This window comes from Xenopus laevis, chromosome 1L (assembly GCF_017654675.1).
Source record: "Xenopus laevis strain J_2021 chromosome 1L, Xenopus_laevis_v10.1, whole genome shotgun sequence".
Lineage (NCBI taxonomy): Eukaryota > Metazoa > Chordata > Amphibia > Anura > Pipidae > Xenopus > Xenopus laevis.
The window spans coordinates 88,509,275-88,530,566 of NC_054371.1; the positions used below are offsets into that span (position 1 = coordinate 88,509,275).

Consider the following 21,292-nt stretch of genomic DNA (forward strand, 5'->3'; position numbering starts at 1 on the left):
TGTGCTGTTCTTATGGTGTCTCCTCCCCCCTCAATGCTTTTATCCTGAATGATTGCCCATTTATTTAGTTTTATTCTTTTGGAAAATGGGGTAGCAAAGGTAGACACTGATATATTAGAGGACATGGATAGATTTCAATACCCGAGCAAGCAGTTTCATGGTTACCATTATGCTGGAAAAGACTGATATAAGTTTAGTAAGGCTTCAACCACACGTTATTGCTCTCTCTTAATTTTATGGCTTTTTTTCTTATTTCTCCATTTTCATGTAGCCTTATTTTCTTATCAGCCAACCAAACGTATATGAAGGGGCAGGTTTACTAAGCTCGAGTGAATAGTTCGAATGCAAAAATATTCGAATTTCAAGTATTTTTTTGGGTACTTCGACTATCGAATTGGTCAAATTCGATCAAATGATTCGAACGATTCGAAGAAAAAATCGTTTCACTATTCGACCATTCGATAATCAAAGTACTGTCTCTTTAAAAAAACTTTGACTTCATACTTCGCCACATTAAAGCTACCGAAGTGCAATGTTAGCCTATGGGGACCTTCCAGAGCACTTTTCTAAGTTTTTTTTTGATCGAATAAAAATAATTCGACCGATCGTTAAAATTGTTCGAATCGTTCGATTCAAAGGATTTTATCGTTCGATCGTTTTTTATTCGATCAAACCTTTTGCGCTAAAATCCTTTGAATTCGATATTTGAATTCGAAGGATTTTACTTCGAGGGTTGAATTCGAGGGTTTTTTAACCCTCGAAATTCGACCCTTGATAAATCTGCCCCGAAATGTTCTAATAGTAATGAATGGTAAAATGACAAAATAGGAAAGTATTTACATAATATTAAAAAAATATTTAACATGAATTTATCAATACGTTCCTTAAATGTATACCTCACAGAACATTTCATACTGACATATGCTAGAAGACCATAACTCTGTAAACTCCCATCTGACATCTGCTTCCAAAATACTCACCAAGCCATACCAAACACCAATTTCTTGTGAAATAAAAAAATCTTTTTTGCAGAATGAGCTGTCATTAACCCTTTAAGTGCCAGCAGAATTTCACATTTTGGTTACGCGAAATGCCAGCCGTTTTTGAAACATTTTGTACTCTCTCACTTTAGGGGCATTTTCTAAGGGGAAACCTATAGTTTACCTAGGAAAACTATACATTGTTTTTTTCGGGAGAAACTGAGCTTTCTAAATCTGCCTGAGTTTTCATGTATTTCCACCTGTGCAAAAAAATTTATAGTACTAAATACCAAAAAAAAATGAAAAATTACCATTTTTCATCGTATATCAATTTATACCAGAAAAATATTTCATGTTACGGATGAAAATCCAACTGATTTGGAAAGCCTTATGTCTCTCGAATGTGCCAATACCAGATATGTATAGTTTTAGGGAGATTTAGGATTTCTGTACAGCAAAAACTCCCGGCAGTATATTACCGAATTTTGAAAGCACTAAGGCAGAAAACGGCATGCTTTAGATTCCAAGGCAAAAAATCCTGAAACCGTAGGTTTACCCCAGAAAACCATACATTTTTGAAAAGTACACATTCTGCCGATTACAAAATGGGTAACTATGTCTCTCTACTCCCAACTACCAAACATAAAAGCTTGTCTGAACATAGCGGTTTTTCAAAAAAAAATTAAAAATTCTGAAAAATCATTTCAAAGGTTTTATTTTGCTGCTCCGCATATCCCAAACTATATTAGGTACCAAGAAAAAGCACCTGAAATATGATTTCCAGGGGTCCACTGAACAGTTTGATACCCATTATGCATAGGTTTACCAAAGTATCTGGCAATTAGAGACACCAATATGAAGTTAGCACATCCAAATTGTTCAGGACTTTACTTCAGCTACTGAGAAATCAACACATTGACTGCATTTTTTGTGGGTAAAAACACAGAAATATATGTTTACCCCCCAAACCCATATATTTTTGGAAAGTACACATTCTACAGAATCTAAAATGGGTACCCATGCCTTTCTGCTCCAAACTACTGAGTCACAAGGCTTTCCCACAATTGTCGGTTTTGGTGAAATATCTGAAAATTGCCTCAAAGCTTCAACTTCCCAGCACCATATCACCCATGTATCGTTATGCACCAAGAAAAAGCACCCTAAATATGATTGCCAGGGTTCCTCCGAACAGTTTGGTGGCCATTGTTCATAGGTTTACCAAAGTAACTGGCATTTAGGGGCCCCAAAATGAAGTTAGTGCATACAAATAGTCCCTGTGGGTAACTTCAGCTAATGAAAGAGCAACACATTGACTGCATTTTTGTGGGGTAAAAACACAGAAATATATGTTTACGCCCCAAAACCCATACATTTTTGGAAAGTACACATTCTACAGAATCTAAATGGGTACCCATGCCTTTCTGCTCCAAACTACTGAGTCGCAAGGCTTTCCCAAAGTTGTCGGTTTTGGTGAAATATATGAAAATTGCCTCAAAGCTTCAACTTCCAGCACCATATCACCCATGTGTCATTAGTACTAAGAAAAGCACCCTAAATATGATTGCCAGGGTTCCTCTGAACATTTTGGTGGCCATTGTTCATAAGTTTACCAAAGTATCTGGCATTTAGAGGCCCCAAAATGAAGTTAGCGCATACAAACGTCCCGTGGGTAACTTCAGCTAATGAAAAATCAACACATTGACTGCATTTTTGTGGGGTAAAAAACACAGAAATATATGTTTACCCCCAAAACCCATATATTTTTGGGAAGTACACATTCTACAGAATCTAAAATGGGTACCCATGCCTTTCTGCTCCAAACTACTGAGTCGAAGGCTTTCCACAATTTGCGGTTTTGGGTGAAATATCTGAAAATTGCCTCAAAGCTTCAACTTTCTCAGCACATATTACCCATGTATCGTTATGCACCAAGAAAAAGCACCCTAAATATGATTGCCAGGGTTCTCCTAACAGTTTGGTGCATTGTTCATAGTTTACCAAAGTATTGGCATTTAGAGGCCCCAAAATGCAAAGTTAGCACATACAAATTGTCCTGTGGGTAACTTCAGCTAATGAAAATCAACACATTGACTGCATTTTTTGTGGGTAAAAACACCTAACATAATGTTTACGCCCCAGAACCCCATATATTTTGGAAAGTACACATTCTACGAATCCTAAATGGGTATCCAGTGCCTTTCTGCTCCAAACTACTGAGTGCAAGGCTTTGCCAAATTTGGCGGTTTGGTGAAATATCTGGAAATTGCCTCAAAGCTTAACTTTTCCAGCATCGTATTGTCCATGTATCATTACCAGCATAAAGCATCCTAAAATAAACCTAGGGGTCTACTAAACAGTTTGATGCCCAATGTGCATAGATATACCAAACTATTGTGGCGCACAGAGACCCCCAAATGACAATATGTATAGACATTTTCACCGCTGACGCGCTGGCTGCTGCAATATAACCACCGGTGTGTGTATTATGCGACATTAGACCACCTAACAGTACAGAGACCCCAGAAAACCATATATTTTCAGAAAGTACACATTCTGACGAATCCAATATGGGTAAATAAGTGTTTCTACTGCAAACTGCCAAACTGCAAAGCAATGCTGAACATAACGTTTTTATCAAATTTCTGAAAATTGTCACAAAGCTTGAATTTTACCCCATTAATATGCCCCACATTTCTAACTTATCAGCATAAAACATCCTAAATATGAACGCCAGGGGTCTACTGAACACTTTGATGCCCAATATGCATAGATATACCAAACTATGTGGCGCACAGAGACCCCAAATGACAATAGTGTATATACATTTTCACGGCTGACGCGCTGGCTGCTGCAATATAAGCACCTGGTGTGTGTATTATGCGACATTAGACCCCCTAACAGTACAGAGACCCCAGAAAACGGTATATTTTCAGAAAGTAACATTCTGACGAATCCAATATGGTAAATAAGTGTTTCTACTGCAAACTGCCAAACTGCAAAGCAATGCTGAACATAACGGTTTTTATCAAATTTCTGGAAATCGTCACAAAGCTTGAATTTTACCCCATTACAGTATATGCCCCACATTTCGTAACTTATCAGCATAAAACATCGTAAATATGAACGCCAGGGGTCTACTGAACACTTTGATGCCCAATATGCATAGATATACCAAACTATGTGGCGCACAGAGACCCCCAAATGACAATAGTGTATATACATTTTCACATCTGACGCGCTGGCTGCTGCAATATAAGCACCTGGTGTGTGTATTATGCGACATTAGACCCCCTAACAGTACAGAGACCCCAGAAAACGTATATTTTCAGAAAGTACACATTCTGACGAATCCAATATGGGTAAATAAGTGTTTATACTGCAAACTGCCAAACTGCAAAGCAATGCTGAACATAACGGTTTTTATCAAATTTCTGAAAATCGTCACAAAACTTGAATTTTACCCCATTATATGCCACACATTTCGTAACGTATCAGCATAAAACATCCTAAATATGAACGCATGGGTTCTACTGAACACTTTGATGCCCAATATGCATAGATATACCAAACTATGTGGCGCACAGAGACCCCAAATGACATATAGTGTATATACATTTTCAAGGCTGACGCGCTGGCTGCTGCAATATGAGCACCTGGTGTGTGTATTATGCGACATTAGACCCCCCTAACAGTACAGAGACCCAGAAAACCATATATTTTCAGAAAGTACACATGCTGACGAATCCAATATGGGTAAATAAGTGTTTCTACTGCAAACTGCCAAACTGCAAATCAATGCTGAACGTAACGGTTTTTATCAAATTTCTGAAAATCGTCACAAAGCTTGAATTTTACCCCATTATATGCCCCACATTTCGTAACTTATCAGCATAAAATATCCTAAATATGAACGCCAGGGGTCTACTGAACACTTTGATGCCCAATATGCATAGATATACCAAACTATGTGGCGCACAGAGATCCCCAAATGAAAATAGTGTATATACATTTTCACGGCTGACGCGCTGGCTGCTGCAATATAGCACCTGGTGTGTGTATTATGCGACATTAGACCCCCCTAACAGTACAGAGACCCCAGAAAACCATATATTTTCAGAAAGTACACATTCTGACGAATCCAATATGGGTAAATATGTGTTTCTATTGCAAACTGCCAAACTGCAAAGCAATGCTGAACATAACGGTTTTTATCAAATTTCTGAAAATCGTCAGAAAGATTGAATTTTACCCCCATTATATGCCCCACATTTCGTAACGTATCAGCATAAAACATCCTAAATATGAACGCCAAGGGTCTACTGAACACTTTGATGCCCAATATGCATAGATATACCAAACTATGTGGCGCACAGAGACCACCAAATGACAATAGTGTATATACATTTTCACAGCTGACGCGCTGGCTGCTGCAATATAAGCACCTGGTGTGTGTATTATGCGACATTAGACCCCCCTAACAGTACAGAGACCCCAGAAAACCATATATTTTCAGAAAGTACACATTCTGACGAATCCAATATGGGTAAATATGTGTTTCTATTGCAAACTGCCAAACTGCAAAGCAATGCTGAACATAACGGTTTTTATCAAATTTCTGAAAATCGTCAGAAAGATTGAATTTTACCCCATTATATGCCCCACATTTCGTAACGTATCAGCATAAAACATCCTAAATATGAACACCAGGTGTCTACTGAACACTTTGATGCCCAATATGCATAGATATACCAAACTATGTGGCGCACAGAGACCCCCAAATGGATATATAGTATATAAAATTTACAAGGCAAAACAAAATAAGGCAGTAAAGAGTGAAATGCAAAAAAATCAATAAACCACAAAAATCAATGTTTTTTTTCCAGACTAGTGTTATCGGCCGTCAGAATCACAGTTTGAATATTTTAGCTGGGGCCAAACAGGTTGTACGGCTAGAAACAAGTGAACACAACATATGCAGAGCTGAAAATGCAATAAAATGGCTAAAAATTCAATAAAATGGCTAAAATGCCACCAAAATACCCAAAATTGCAATATAATCACCGAAATAACATACAAAAGGTATTGCACAGTACGGTTAGCGAATACGCTATTCGTAATGGCAATAAAACATTTTTTTCAGCCAAAAAAAAGAGACGATGCGATAAGAAAAAAAAAAAAAAGCCACAATGCCATGTATGTGCGTGTGCACAAATGGTAAATTACATGTTATGTGCGCGTGTGCGCGTGTGTGCGTGTGTGTAAGTGCAGTGAGTGTAAGTGACCCCCCCAATCCCCAAAAATGTATGTGTAAGTGTGTGTAAGTGTGAATCTAAGTGTGTATTACTGTAATAAGTGTGTGTTGGTGTGTTTGTGTGTGTAATTGTTGCACTAACCTGAAAAATTCGCTGGAGACTGTTGCAGGCGATCAGGAAGAGCCCCTGGAAGACATCTGTGTCGTGGTTCCTGTCTCTGTGCTGTGGGGGCGGAGATCGACGACGCAGTGCAGGCTGCAGCAGCAGGACACGTAAGTAACACGTGCCTGCTGCTGTTTTTGGGCCCCTGGGCGATCGCGCCCCAGGGGCCACTCGATCCCCTGCTCTGCTCGTTGCCTAGGGGCAGGGGATCGAAGCGGAACGGAGCGAGCGGCTCTAACAGCCGCTCCTCCGCTCCAGAACCCGGAAGTGCTGCAGAACGTAGAATCTACGTTCTGTGGCATTTCAAGTTACTTTTCCACAGAACGTAGATTCTACGTTCTGTGGCACTTAAAGGGTTAATAAACAATGGCAATTTCTAAATAGGAAATGTCATAATGAATTGCAATTAGAAAAATATGGTTAATGAAAGAAAAGGCAAATATGGTCTATATTGTATGATATTTATTACTATTAATCTGAAGTGTAGTACTTTGAAGCAAACAAAATCCAGTACATTTTAACATTTCATTCATCACAAATGACAGTCACAAATGACAGTCAAATGACAGTCAAATAAACATGCACGTTTATATAACAACAGAAAAGTCCTCTGTTATCAAACTCAAACAAATTTATTCTTAGTACCTTTAACATGAATTTCTGCATCATTTTTAGGCCTTCCTAATAAACTTCCCTTTTCCTTACTTAAAACATGTTAATTGAACAAAGAAAAAAACTTTTTAATTCACCAAATAACTGTGTATTTATTTATGCCACAGGAGTGGATGGACATGAAACTGAGGTGGAATCCTAAAGACTATGGGGGGATTACATACATTAGGGTTCCATCAGAAACTCTGTGGCTTCCTGATATTGTTCTATTTGAAAAGTAAGTTTATCTTTCTATTTAAAAACCTATTATATTATAGCGCTAAATTCCTGTTCTTTAAAAATTTAGACAGCGAGTCCTGCACTGCTTCTGCTTCCCACACAGAAGTTGGGTTTCTGGCAGAAAAATTCACAATCCTAGCACTTGGGGTAACTGAATTAAATACACATCATTATAGACAATACATTTCAAGGGTCCAGTTGCATTTGTATACATAATAATAATAATACATCACATAAGAACATATATAAAGACCATAAAAAACTCATAGCCCCCATCTATCATATATACGCAAAATGCTAGTAAAATTCCTATATAATACAGTGAAAAGTTTCAAGTTAAAATACGACAGGGGCATTCCTATAGACCCCTCTCCCAAATATTTTTATTCTTATTCCTATGGGACATTCCTGTCGTATTTTAACTTGAAACTTTTCACTGTATTATACAATAGGAATTTTACTAGCATTTCACGTACAGTATATAAGTATATATATATATATATATATATATATATATATATATATATATATATATATATATTTCTGATGTATTATTATGTATTGACGCTCTGAAAACTCAATATTACCGTATTTTCACTGCGAAAATTCGACTTTTCGGATTGTCGGACAAAAAAACCCAACTTTTTTCGGATTATCCAGCGCAGATCACGATGTCAAGAAACAACTTCAGGGACATCTGTCATTGACTTCTACATGACCTCAACAGGCTTGGGATGGTATATTTTTGGATTAGAATTTTTGACAGTTTTGGGGTATGATAAATCTCTAATAATTCAAGGGGTTTTTTTCAAAGAAATAATTTGAGTTTTACCCCTAAAAACCCCGACCAGAAAAAAAATTGAGGTTTAATAAATGGCCCCCCTAGAGTTAGATCACTTGAAAATTCCCTGTGGGCTGTTCGAAGTAGCAGATCATATAAGACTACACGTGGGTCACCTGGTCTTGGTTGGGCCACTGGTTAACAGGTCCTGGACATGTCGAGCTTTATTCAACCATACCTGCTCAGGCCTCTGCCTTGTATAAATGTGCATTTTTTTTACCACTAATATCAACAAAAAGCTATTCCAAGCTTTTGTCACCTGATTACAAAGCTATGAGTGCCTTTGTTTTATGAAATTGAAGTTGTACTATTACTTGCTTTGATTTGACTTTTTGGAATTGCTAATAAGGCATCACTTTTTATAATCTCCAGTGCTGATGGGCGTTTTGAAGGTTCTCTCATGACAAAAGCAATAATAAAATATGATGGAACTGTAACATGGACTCCGCCAGCCAGTTATAAAAGTTCTTGCACAATGGATGTGACTTTTTTCCCCTTTGACCGACAAAATTGTTCAATGAAGTTTGGATCATGGACATATGATGGGAACATGGTTGACCTTATTCTGCTGGACGAGAATGTAGACCGGAAGGATTTCTTTGATAATGGAGAATGGGACATCCTTAATGCCACCGGCTTAAAAGGAATGAGGAAAGATGGGCTTTATTCTTACCCATTTGTCACATATTCATTTGTTTTGCAACGTCTTCCATTGTTTTATACTCTTTTTTTAATAATCCCCTGCCTTGGTCTATCATTCCTAACTGTCCTAGTCTTTTATTTGCCATCTGATGAAGGGGAAAAACTCTCCTTGTCCACCTCGGTATTGGTTTCTCTAACAGTTTTCTTACTAGTCATTGAAGAAATTATTCCTTCTTCATCAAAGGTAATTCCACTAATCGGAGAGTACCTTTTATTTATCATGATTTTTGTAACTTTGTCAATAATTGTTACTGTTTTCGTCATTAATGTTCATCATCGGTCCTCAGCAACTTATCATCCAATGGCACCGTGGGTAAAACGCCTTTTCCTGGAAAAGCTTCCGAAGCTTCTTTGTATGAAAGGACATGTTGATTGCTTCTCCTTTTTTGATTCAGAAAACAATGTCTCTTCTGCCAAATCAAAACCCTCTGGCAAAAGGAAACAAATTAATGCAAGTGATGGGGAAAAGGTCTTAATTGCCTTCTTGGAAAAAGCATCAGATTCTATTAAATACATTTCAACACATGTAAAGAAAGAGCATTTTATTAGACAGGTAAGTAAGACCAACATTTTGCTTACTGTGTGACAAAAAGTTTACTTTGCATTTTATGGTACTGGAAGTACTGCTTATTCACCAGGAGAATGCAATTACATATGGCATGAAAATTGATGAGGTATTTCAATTCTTAGAATATCTGTGTGTCTGTTTGTGTTATTTCCATTATATAAAGGAACAAATTGAATAAAAGTTAGTACTGATCTTATCTAACATATCAAACCAAATTGCAAAGCTTGCAGATTAAGTTACCCCATTTTATTTTTAGAGTTACCACTATACCTGTCTAATATGATCCTACATAGCCTGCTCGCAAACCAATGTAAAGGGGTTGCCATCAATAGCAATATATCTCATTTTTTTTCCTGGTTACACCCAAGAAGAATATCACTCCACCTCCTATGCCATCTCTTAATTTGTAAAAAAAAAAAAAAAAAAAAAAGTCACTGTTCTAACAAATGATCCAATAACATAATTTTGCATTGACTTCAATTATCTATCAGGAGACATCTCTCTTTCTAACTAGAACACAAAGATCTTGGAGCTCCTAAATACCTAAAGTTTATATAATTAATTGATTACAAAGTTCCTAGTAAAACAGCTTAGTTAGTGTACAACCATTATAGGAGTGAGTCTCCTATAGTGAGGACCATTTCAGTCTCCATAGCAAATGCTAACAATTTTGGACAGGTGTAGGCTGAAACACAAACACAAAAATAAATCTTAATACTGAGTACAAAGAGTAACACTCTCAAACAGTGTAAAGTTTACTCTTGTTTGCATTACTAATCATATCTTTCAGATTTCACAGGCAGTCTGAAGGCTTTCCAAAACACTATGGAATAATTTCAGCCATGGTCAGACCGGGCCAGCAGGACACCGGGAAAACACCTGGTTGGCCCCAGCCTTCATTTGTTTTTCATCAATTGCTTTTTATGCAGATTTTAAAAATAAATAAAAACAAATAAAATAAATAAATATATATATATATATTCATGCAGAAAGCTGACGCACACTGGGATTTATCAAAATAAAACTTGTTTTATTGGATCGACGTTTCGTTCCACACACGGACCTTTATCAAGATAGTTTCAAAGTGCAAGTGTAGACAATTTTATAGACTCACCCCCCAGTGAACCTTCACCAGAACACGCCCACAAATCAAGTGAATATTTTAACCCTAGAAGACCCAAAAGTCCAGCGAACATGGATGATTTTAACTTGGTCTGAAAAACAAAGTGCATAGAACCATATAATTTAGTATATAAAAATGCATAATGCATTTTTATATACTAAATTATATGGTTCTATGCACTTTGTTTTTGCACTTAGAACCATATAATTTAGTATATAAAAATGCATAATGCATTTTTATATACTAAATTATATGGTTCTATGCACTTTGTTTTTCAGACCAAGTTAAAATCATCCATGTTCGCTGGACTTTTGGGTCTTCTAGGGTTAAAATATTCACTTGATTTGTGGGCGTGTTCTGGTGAAGGTTCACTGGTGGGCGAGTCTATAAAATTGTCTACACTTGCACTTTGAAACTATCTTGATAAAGGTCCGTGTGAGGAACGAAACGTCGATCCAATAAAACAAGTTTTATTTTGATAAATCCCAGTGTGCGTCAGCTTTCTGCATGAATATACAATTTTTTCTGACTAGCACCTGGGTCTTTGCTTCAGTAAGTGTGTGCCACAGCCCTTCTACATATATATATATATTATAAGCGATGCAAAAAAGCATATTGCTTTACCTGATCCTGAACCTCAAGTATTAATAAATCGGCCCCAAAATAATACTATAGGCATATGAAGGTTCAGCTTATTAAATGGAACAATAATTGCTTAAATTGTGAAAATGGTATAATAAGCTGAAACAGTAATTGTATTCTAAACTTCATGTTTGTTTTGCATAGGTTGTTCAGGACTGGAAATTTGTGGCTCAAGTTCTTGATCGGATCTTCCTATGGTTGTTCCTCTCAGTATCTATCACTGGATCAGTTCTTATATTTACCCCTGCATTACAGATGTGGTTGAACAGTCATGTCTGAATCGTTGTTATAACAGCGACTATAGTAAAGGAGAATATAATAAACCTTTTTTATCATGTATATTAGACTGTGTTATGGTCATGGTGGGCTTTTTTGAAAAATAATCATCTATTCACAACAGGTTTTGTTTCTTAAGTCATAAATGATTTCACCATACTATCTATATGTGAGCAGAAATTTATAGTAAAGGTCCACAGTACACATATTTATATATTAGTGTCTGCAAACTGCTTTTCCGCACAATTGCTTAAGAACATTTTTACTTTACTAGGCCTCACTAGACTTGAAAGATATGTTACAGAAGATTATTATTAATGCTGTTATGTATCAAACTTGCCTTTAAATTATATTCACTTGTCAATATGTCTATGTATTATATCATCATCTGTTAATTTTTTTTTTCCAATAAACTAAATTTGGTTGCATAGCCTCAACAAAATATGTCCAATATGATACATTATATGAGTAAGTTTTGAGGTATATGGTTTAAATGTAACATGTTTAAATGTAATACAATGACAAAATGATTTTAAGGTGAAGACACACAGAAGCTACTAGTAGTAGCTACTTGTCATGGCTACAAAATAGACAATAGTGATAATTGGCTTTGCTAAGACATTACATGTGTTCTCAGTATTGTCTATGGCAGGGTATTTTGTAGCCACAAAAAGTAGCTGCTGATATTAGCTCTGTGTGTTTTCATCCTAACACATTTCAATTAATGCAGTTCAGTTGTTTACAAATTCATATTTAAAATATGGTATGGAAGTTCTACTGAAAAAATACATATGAATTTGACTCCCTTTATATGTATTAATGTTCACTGAGTATACAGCATGGAATTCAAGGCATAATGATTGGTTGCATTTTTAGTGTAAAGGCACAAATGGCCTTGCATTTGTGAGAAATACATGTCTGTCTGCTTGTATTCAAATAACTGGCTTTCACTTCAGCTGTCAGTCATGTGCATAACACAGCCCATACTCTCTAAGTAAAGAAGCCACCATTTATGTGTGCACCATGTCACAAACATGTTTGTGCATTACTTCAAACCTCCTGTGGGTACATAGTATTGTATATACTGGAAATGGAACTTGGTATCCCTTGGAATCATCCATGTTGCTGACATGTTAGACTTTTAAAATACAGAAAGTGGTTGCTTATAATCTGAATCAGTGCATTGTTAATTTACCTGGGCTATAAAGTATGGCACAAAAGATGATAACACTGCTATTGTTGGTCCTGTTTAGGTCCTGGGAAAGAGCTCTAAAGTAAATTTTCTCCCCCAGCTGTGGCTTTGCATCAAGCTGAAGAAACATGACTCTGGTTCAAGTTATCCCAGCTTTGGATAAATACAAATTCTTAGGTGGGTTTAAAATTATTGCAAATTAATGGAAAAGGGAACAAACAGTTTTGTTAAATAAGGCTTCTGCATAATGTGAAAACTGTCAGAATAATGTCAATAATAATGGCTAGTAATGTAAATAGTGGTGTAATACTTCCATGCATCTACATGGGAGACATAAACTGTTACATTTCGTTATACCAGAAATGTGCGTCATGACGTTCCACTCTCCCAGAAATCCATGACAAAATTGTCAGGTGTTGCTGATAATTCTCTAGAACGCCAGAATGTAAAACCTATCCTACATTTACTCTACACAGTATGATATTTTGGCACAAACAATTGCAGCACTTTAATGATCATGTTGCACTGCAACATTGCTGTTTGAGCTCTGTGGAGTTTTAAATGATCTGTAGGCTGTGTGTAATTTTCTGTACATAACAGATACCTTTAACAAGAATAGTATTGCTTTTTGTGTTCACTTTGATAGGTGTCTGAAGTCGTATGGGAACAGGAAGACATGCTCAGGTGTCACTGCAGGGAATGGTGTTAGGTGTTAATTATTGCATAACTCCTGCCTAATCTCTATTTAATGCTCACTGAGTCCTGTGTCCAAATATTTTAGTACAAAAGGGGGTATTAAGCAAAAATGCCTTACTGATCAGGGATAGAGGCAACATTTAGAATTTCCCACAATGCAGAGCTACAAATAACTGCATGCCTCTATCAGATATGTTGGTGGGGTTATGCAGTAACTCTGCAATATATAGGTTACCCTTTCCTTTGAGAGATATAATTAATTCCACTGTGATGTTGTACAAATTTGCATGCATGTAATATATATGAAAGAATACTAAATACTTACATATAATTGTTTATTTTTGCAATTATAGCACATGTCTGAATTTCGGCATTGCACTACAGAAAACATAAGCTAGCCACCTGTTCAGACCCTGCACTGTGATCCTATTTTTCTATGGCAAAATTGTACTGATCAGTGGGCAGAACTACTGGATGACACAGGAAGCATGGGAAAGGTTTGCTCTCTCTCCCATTTCATATCAGGCAATGACCTACCAATATAGGGGTAAGGTTATCAGATCCTTTGAAAAATCAGGGACACTTGAAAGCATGTTGCTGGGCTGCACAAACTGCAAACTTTAAGATACATGCAGGGGTGGATTAATGTTTTAGGCTAACCTAGGCTATAGCCTAGGGGCCCACAGTGCTAAGGGGCCCATGGGGATTTGTCAATTTGTTTTTATCTTTTTTTAAAAAAAATTAACTGTGCTGCAGGGCCCAGTATGGTGCAGTGCTGCCCCTCCCCTTTCCTCCTGCACAGGCGGAACCTGTTTTCCGCCGTGCTCCGAGGCACACATACAGGTGCATGCTTAATCTTCTCCCAGTCAGCCAGAAAGCATGTACTGGCCGTGAATGGGGGGCAGCACGACACCAGACCAGGTCCAGCAGGTAATCCCTGTATTGAAAATTGTGAAACAACATGCCTTTTATTGCACCATATTAACACACTAAACACCCTTCATTAACACTGCTTGGGAAGAAATTTTGCACTTTGGCTGCATTATGAGAAGGAGACCTCTCACTACCTTTCAGCAAGAAGGGTGATAGTTTATCTTAATCCTACCCACCAAGTGTGTCATCCTGTAATCCCTATCATGCTGGTTTGTGTTGTGTAACTCGTGAACGCGCTTTCCTCTGATGAGAGGTGATGGTTTGGCAAAGGTGGGAGATTTGAATGCCAGAAAGGGAATGCTTAAGGTACGCATATCGTGGGGCCAATGGGGGGTGGGCCCTGTGGGAGGGGGGCCGGGGCATGTCCTGAAGGGGTGGGTGAGCCCTGGCTGGTGGGCCCCTGTGGAAAGTGTAGCCTAGGGGGCCTGACATAGTATTAATCCGCCACTGGCTACATGAAATCAATGGGACCATTCTAGATGGATTTTCAAGATGGATCTGGTAACTTTACAGGCAAGGTGATTAGCTGACAGAAATTTGAGTTCCAATCACATTGTAAATTGTGGTCACTCAGAATGGTCCCAATGACAACCTCATACACTGAGCAGCAGTTAACTTATTTGGTGTGAAATAGATGCCCTAGTGAACCATCTCACATGATCTCCTCCAGGTGACAAAATGACACAGCCCTTTAATTGGCAGTAACATGAGAAAATGAAAATGTATTTAAAGGTGCATTCCAGCCATGAACTTTTTCTTGCATATTAAAAGTAGATTTAATGTCAAGCAGCTTTCCAATATACATTAAAACCTGCTAAAGTTGGAGAAAAGATGCTTAAGAGGAGACTTCATTAAGTATAAATATATAAGGGGACACTACAATAAACTCTCATTCTATTCAACATTAGATCTTTGCTTTCTAGAGGAAATTTGGTTTCAGCCTCATTTGATGAGGGACAGTTTCTTGGCCAAGTCAGTAACTGACTGGTGTGGGAAGTTCTCGGCATATAAACTCTTCTACTAATCGAATCACAATGGCATATTGTAACTCTTCAAAGAGGTGACATCTGAAATTTACAGAGGTGTTGATTCTGTGTAGTTACTGTGATAGGATTACCAATCTGTCATGCAACTCCTAGAAACAGGTGTTACTTGTGAGAGTTGCATGAATAGATGTGTGAAGTGTTCTGAATCCGCCGGGGTACAGAAGTTAGAACAGCATTGTATGTAGCAGACAGATGGTGTCGAAGGCCCCTGCCTCTGTTCGGGGATGGTTTCTCCACCTTGACATGAATCATCTCTTCCATGCCTCTTTCAAACCAGCGGTCTTCTTTACCCAAGATTTGGACCTTGCTATTGTAATATATTAGATATATATATACTTTCCTAGTTTATTTATTATTAGTATTAACTAAATACATATATACTCTTGTGTTAACAAACTATATTTTTACCCCATTTTACATATTTTAAAGGAACAGTAACATTAAAATATTTTATTGAAAAAAATTAATACTATACCCTACAAATAATAGCCATGCCCTAATGCATGTAAATCACATACCTTTATTTTTTTTAAACCTACTCTCAATTAATTTAGGAAAAAGGCGTTAGGATGACCAGCTCTTCACTGCATGCATGCCCTCAATGTTTTTCCTCCTCACAGCACGTGAGGGAATGGCTGGGCAAGAGAAGGACTGTGGGGAGGGAAAGGCTGCGCTGAGTTAGGAAACGTCTGGGCAAGAGAAAGGCTTCAGGAAAGGATGATCTGGGGATAAACTGAAGCCGATTTCCGTTATCTATTGGTTGCTACGTGGCATCGCTTCCGGAAGTGACATCACAAGTCGGAACACGAATACCCGGAAGAGGCTCAAAGCAGAGCGCATGCAGAGGAGAAGAAGAAGCATGAAGATGGTGGGGACGCCGTGGGACAGCACCGGTTTGTTTTTTTCCGGATGTCTTACTCAAACAGCAAGAAAGAATATTGGAAGTAAGTAATGTAACTTCATTCTTTATTACTGTGATTTGAAAATAGTGTTACTGTTCCTTTAATCATATAACTATCCCTGTTTTATTAGCTTACTTATCAACTATACTATTACTAACAATCTATACAATAACTTTAAGTATTAAACCATTAACATGTTAATATAACTAAATAACTACTAAATAACCACTAAATAACCTTATCACTAAAATCTAATCTTTTACTATTTTAACAATTCATTAATAAATAACAATTAATTAATAAATAAAATATTATAATATTTAAAATATACTAACATCATAACACTTTTATGGCATTTTTAACACTTTTATAGTATATTTAGTCCTAATTAACAAACTATTCATAATACATAATACATAAATTCACAGAAGCCTAAATTTAATTGAATTTATATTTACTTGATAGTTATCTTATACGATCGCAGATTCTATTGCTATCTTGTTTTATACAAATTAATCCTATATAAATAATCTTATTATCTATCTCTATGTCTGCTAGCATTATAAAACATTCCCTGTCCATATGGAGCTTTGGCAGAAGATGCTTCAGATCTTCACTGGGTCAATCCAGTGTCAGAATCCTCATACCAGTCCACAGCTGAATTGTAGTTCTTCTTTTTTAATATCTCGACCATCGATATCCTCATTGATGGTCGCTTCTATGGCCCTATCAGGATAAAATGGTTTCTTCCCAGTGGCCATTTCATAGATCATAATTCCAAATGACTACCAGTCCACAGCTGAATTGTAGTTCTTCTTTTTTAATATCTCGACCATCAATATCCTCATTGATGGTCGCTTCTATGGCCCTATCAGGATAAAATGTTTTCTTCCCAGTGGCCATTTCATAGATCATAATTCCAAATGACTACCAGTCCACAGCTGAATTGTAGTTCTTCTTTTTTAATATCTCGACCATCAATATCCTCATTGATGGTCGCTTCTATGGCCCTATCAGGATAAAATGGTTTCTTCCCAGTGGCCATTTCATAGATTATAATTCCAAATGACTACCAGTCCACAGCTGAATTGTAGTTATTTCTTAATATCTCGACCATCGATATCCTCATTGATGGTCACTTCTATGGCCCTATCAGGATAAAATGGTTTATTCCTAGTGGCCAATTCATAGATCATAATTCCAAATGACTACCAGTCCACAGCTGAATTGTAGTTCTTCTTTTTTAATATCTCGACCATCAATATCCTCATTGATGGTCGCTTCTATGGCCCTATCAGGATAAAATGGTTTCTTCCCAGTGGCCATTTCATAGATTATAATTCCAAATGACTACCAGTCCACAGCTGAAATGTAGTTCTTTTTTAATATCTCGACCATCAATATCCTCATTGATGGTTGCTTCTATGGCCCTATCAGGATAAAATGTTTTCTTCCCAGAGGCCATTTCATAGATCATAATTCCAAATGACTACCAGTCCACAGCTGAATTGTAGTTCTTGTTTTTTAATATCTCGACCATCAATATCCTCATTGATGGTCGCTTCTATGGCCCTATCAGGATAAAATGGTTTCTTCCCAGTGGCCATTCAATAGATCATAATTCCAAATGACTACCAGTCCACAGCTGAATTGTAGTTCTTCTTTTTTAATACCTCGACCATCAATATCCTCATTGATGGTCGCTTCTATGGCCCTATCAGGATAAAATGGTTTCTTCGCAGTGGCCAGTTCATAGTTCATAATTCCAAATGACTACCAGTCCACAGCTGAATTGTAGTTCTTCTTTTTTAATATCTCGACCATCAATATCCTCATTGATGGTCGCTTCTATGGCCCTATCAGGATAAAATGGTTTCTTCCCAGTGGCCAGTTCATAGATCATAATTCCAAATGACTACCAGTCCACAGCGGAAGCTGTAGTGGAAGCTGTAGTTCTTCTTTTTTAATATTTTGAATATAAACAAAAAAGTTTTCCAAACTATAACGATTTCATTCCACTACCCCATTACACTCTGACCCTAACTAAAATGTTTATTTCTATAATGACTCATATCTATGCTGTAAATAAACAAGAATATAAATAAACAAGAATTGCATACATCACCTCTGGGGCCATGTACGTCAAGGTACCTTCCCTGCTCTGCTATAGATATGAGAAAGATTTAATTTTAGGATAAGTACGTGAATTGTGGAAAAAAAGACAAGAATACTCTCATGAATACTTAATCTGATTTTTTAAGATGGGGACTGATACATACACTGCACACTTGAATGCCAATGAGAGAATTAATAGGGTTATATTGACCAATGAATGATGCCTCTTTTATGCAGGAACTCCAGGCCACACATGACCTTTGCTGAATGGAACCTTTATAAAAGAATTAAAAACAAACTTATCAAAGATACATTTTTCTTATTTTAGAAATGTGAAATTTCTGTTTAACTTGAGAATAAACAGGACATTTGTCGTAGATTCCACTATCCATGGCACATAAAGGGTTAAATTATTCTCACTTTTATCAAAGCATACGTTTTTCAGCAGTTTTTTTAGAGACAGGTTTTTTGAGCCCCACAGCATGCAAAACTGGTACATATTTACCCCAGCTGGTACATATTTACCCTATTATTAGGGGGTCATAAACTGAAAAAACCTTTTCATAAAAAGAATAACAATTTCCATGCCACAATGTAATATTCTTAATTAAAGGACACGAAAAGGGTATGATAGAGCTAACTTCTATTCAGAATCTTACCTATAGCAAACTTCCCAACTGTCCCGTTTTTAGAGGGACAGTCCCTCTTTTGACAGATCAACCTGCAGTCCCTCATTTGTCCTGGAAAGTCCAGTTTTTCTTTGCATTGAACAGTCAGAAAAAGAAACAATGTTTCTAACTTAATTGGCTTTTGGCAGAGAGCCCAGAACAGCCACGAGGTGCACTTGGAAACTTTTGTAACAATTTCAGAGAAGCAAAAAAGTAATTGTAGCAATATTAGATGACAGATCCCTTAGACTCACAGCTTTAAGAGCAATTCACCTTCATCAGGAAAACTGTAATAACTGAAAAAAAAATCACAGAAATGTGTTCAGACTTTCATAGCCTGACAAATTTTGTAAAATGAACATGGTAATTAGGGGGCCACAAAAATGGGCGTGATCAAAAAATTGCTGTGATACGCGCACCAACTTTTTTGTCCCTCTTTTTATTTCCAAAATGTTGGGAGCTATGCCTATAGTGATGCCATCTGCCCTTGCCAGCCCCCAATGTAATAAGCTTGTTTTCAGTTCAATCCTTGCAATATTGATAAAACCCACTATCTTCATTAACAAAAATTCCAGTGATGCATCTTGATTTCAGCAAGACCAAGACTGGTGGTCATGCTCAGAATGGTAAAGGAATATGCAGCGCATGCACATTTCATGCGCTATGTACTGGTGCACTGTATTGTAGTTCTAAAAGTGCACATGCACATTTATTTTGCAGGCACTATCTTTATTATTTCATTAAAAAGAAAATGCCAGCCACAACTAAACTTTGAGTGCTAGTGATGGGCGAATTTATTCGCCAGGCGCGAATTCGCGGCGAATTTGCGCGATTCGCGTCCAGCGAATAAATTCGCAAAACGCCCGCGAAAATTCGCCGAAAAAATTCGCCGGCGTCAACAAATTTTTTTCCGAAAAACGGACGCCGGCGTCAAAAACGGGTGCCGGCGTCAAAAAACGGGCGCCGGCGTCGAAAAAACGGGCGCCGGCATCAAAAACGAGACGCCGGCGCCGTTTCGCGAATGTTTCGCGAATTTCTCGCGAAATTCGCAAATTTTTCGGCGAAGCGAAACGGCGCAAATTCGCCCATCACTAGTGAGTGCAATAACTCGGGAGAGGGCACTACGGAAGAAAAAGAAGAGTGTTTTAAAAAAAAAAATCAGCAATACGTTACACGCAAGGGGCCTCTATAACATATTGTGAGATTGAGTACAAGCCTTTTCTTGTCCATTAAGCAGTAATTACATGTGTTGTAATGTAATACTTAATTTTGGATATTCAACAGTAAGCCCCATACACACAAAGGGGCACATTTACATAGGGTCGAATATCGAGGGTTAATCAACAGACATCCTGCCATAAAACAATCCTTACAGCTACAGTACTGTCCTCATCAAAGATGCAAATGACTGGACACTCTGGTGTGGGTGCATGGATAGCAAGAGTTCCCCAGTAAAGGAGACCCTGTTGGATCAACAAAATAACACCTGGATCACCTGGATCTATGGAATTTCATCTACAGTGCATCCTAACTTGATTTCACACCCTCTCTGAGAAGAGATGGATCATCTTCAAAAACAGATAACATTGACCAGATTGGCTGGGACTGTCTTTTGAGTGTGGCTGTCCTGGGAAAAGGGAAGTATGCTTATTTGAATGGTCTTCCTGATGTACATATAAAGTGCATTTGTAAATATTTTAGTTAGGCACTTTCCACTCCCCTCCATTGCACATTTCCCTACACCTTTCTTCCTTCCTCCTTCTTAGTTAGTTCCCTTTTTATTTTATACCATTTAATTCCTTTGTAAATAAATACTACTTATTTAAAGATCAGGCTGTCTGATGTCATTAGCCTGGCAACCCAACATTGAGCAGATCCAAGTAATATGATTCTGTTGAAAGGTTTATTATATACTGGAACAAACTGTTAAATTTACTAAGCATATTCCTAAAGACAATACTACTTTTGTGCATTGTTGGACAATGTTTGCGCTGCTCAGCAATTTTCCTTTAGCAGCTATTATTGCATTATCCTGATTGTATTGTTAACAAATCAAAAAGTGTCTACAGAGAGTGGAACAAAAAAAAGGTGCACTGCAGTAACATATGATCTTATGCCAGGTGCTCTACTGTGAAAAAATGTCTCACACACTATCTAAGGATCGGTAGTGTTTCTGCAACTGCAAGTTGGGCTACAAATAGGGAGTGTAGTATTTTGCAACTGCGAACTTTAAAGGGATACTGTCATGGGAAAACATGTTTTTTTCAAAACGCATCAGTTAATAGTTCTAATCCAGCACAATT

The 21,292-nt window shown here is 37.3% G+C and overlaps 1 protein-coding gene across 3 annotated transcripts in view; it reads left to right on the top strand.

The window, feature by feature from the left end:
* Nucleotides 1–11,863, top strand: part of chrnb3.L (cholinergic receptor, nicotinic beta 3 L homeolog) — a 30,442-nt gene extending 18,579 nt beyond the window's left edge. For 2 of the 3 annotated variants that reach the window (XM_041564045.1, XM_041564053.1), the window contains exons 5-7: nt 7,174–7,283; nt 8,499–9,381; nt 11,306–11,859. In XM_041564045.1, coding sequence (XP_041419979.1) covers nt 7,174–7,283; nt 8,499–9,381; nt 11,306–11,440 — 1,128 coding nt within the window. In that variant the 3' untranslated portion in view covers nt 11,441–11,859. 3 annotated transcript variants of the gene reach the window in all.
* The last annotated feature ends 9,429 nt before the right edge of the window (nt 11,864–21,292 follow it).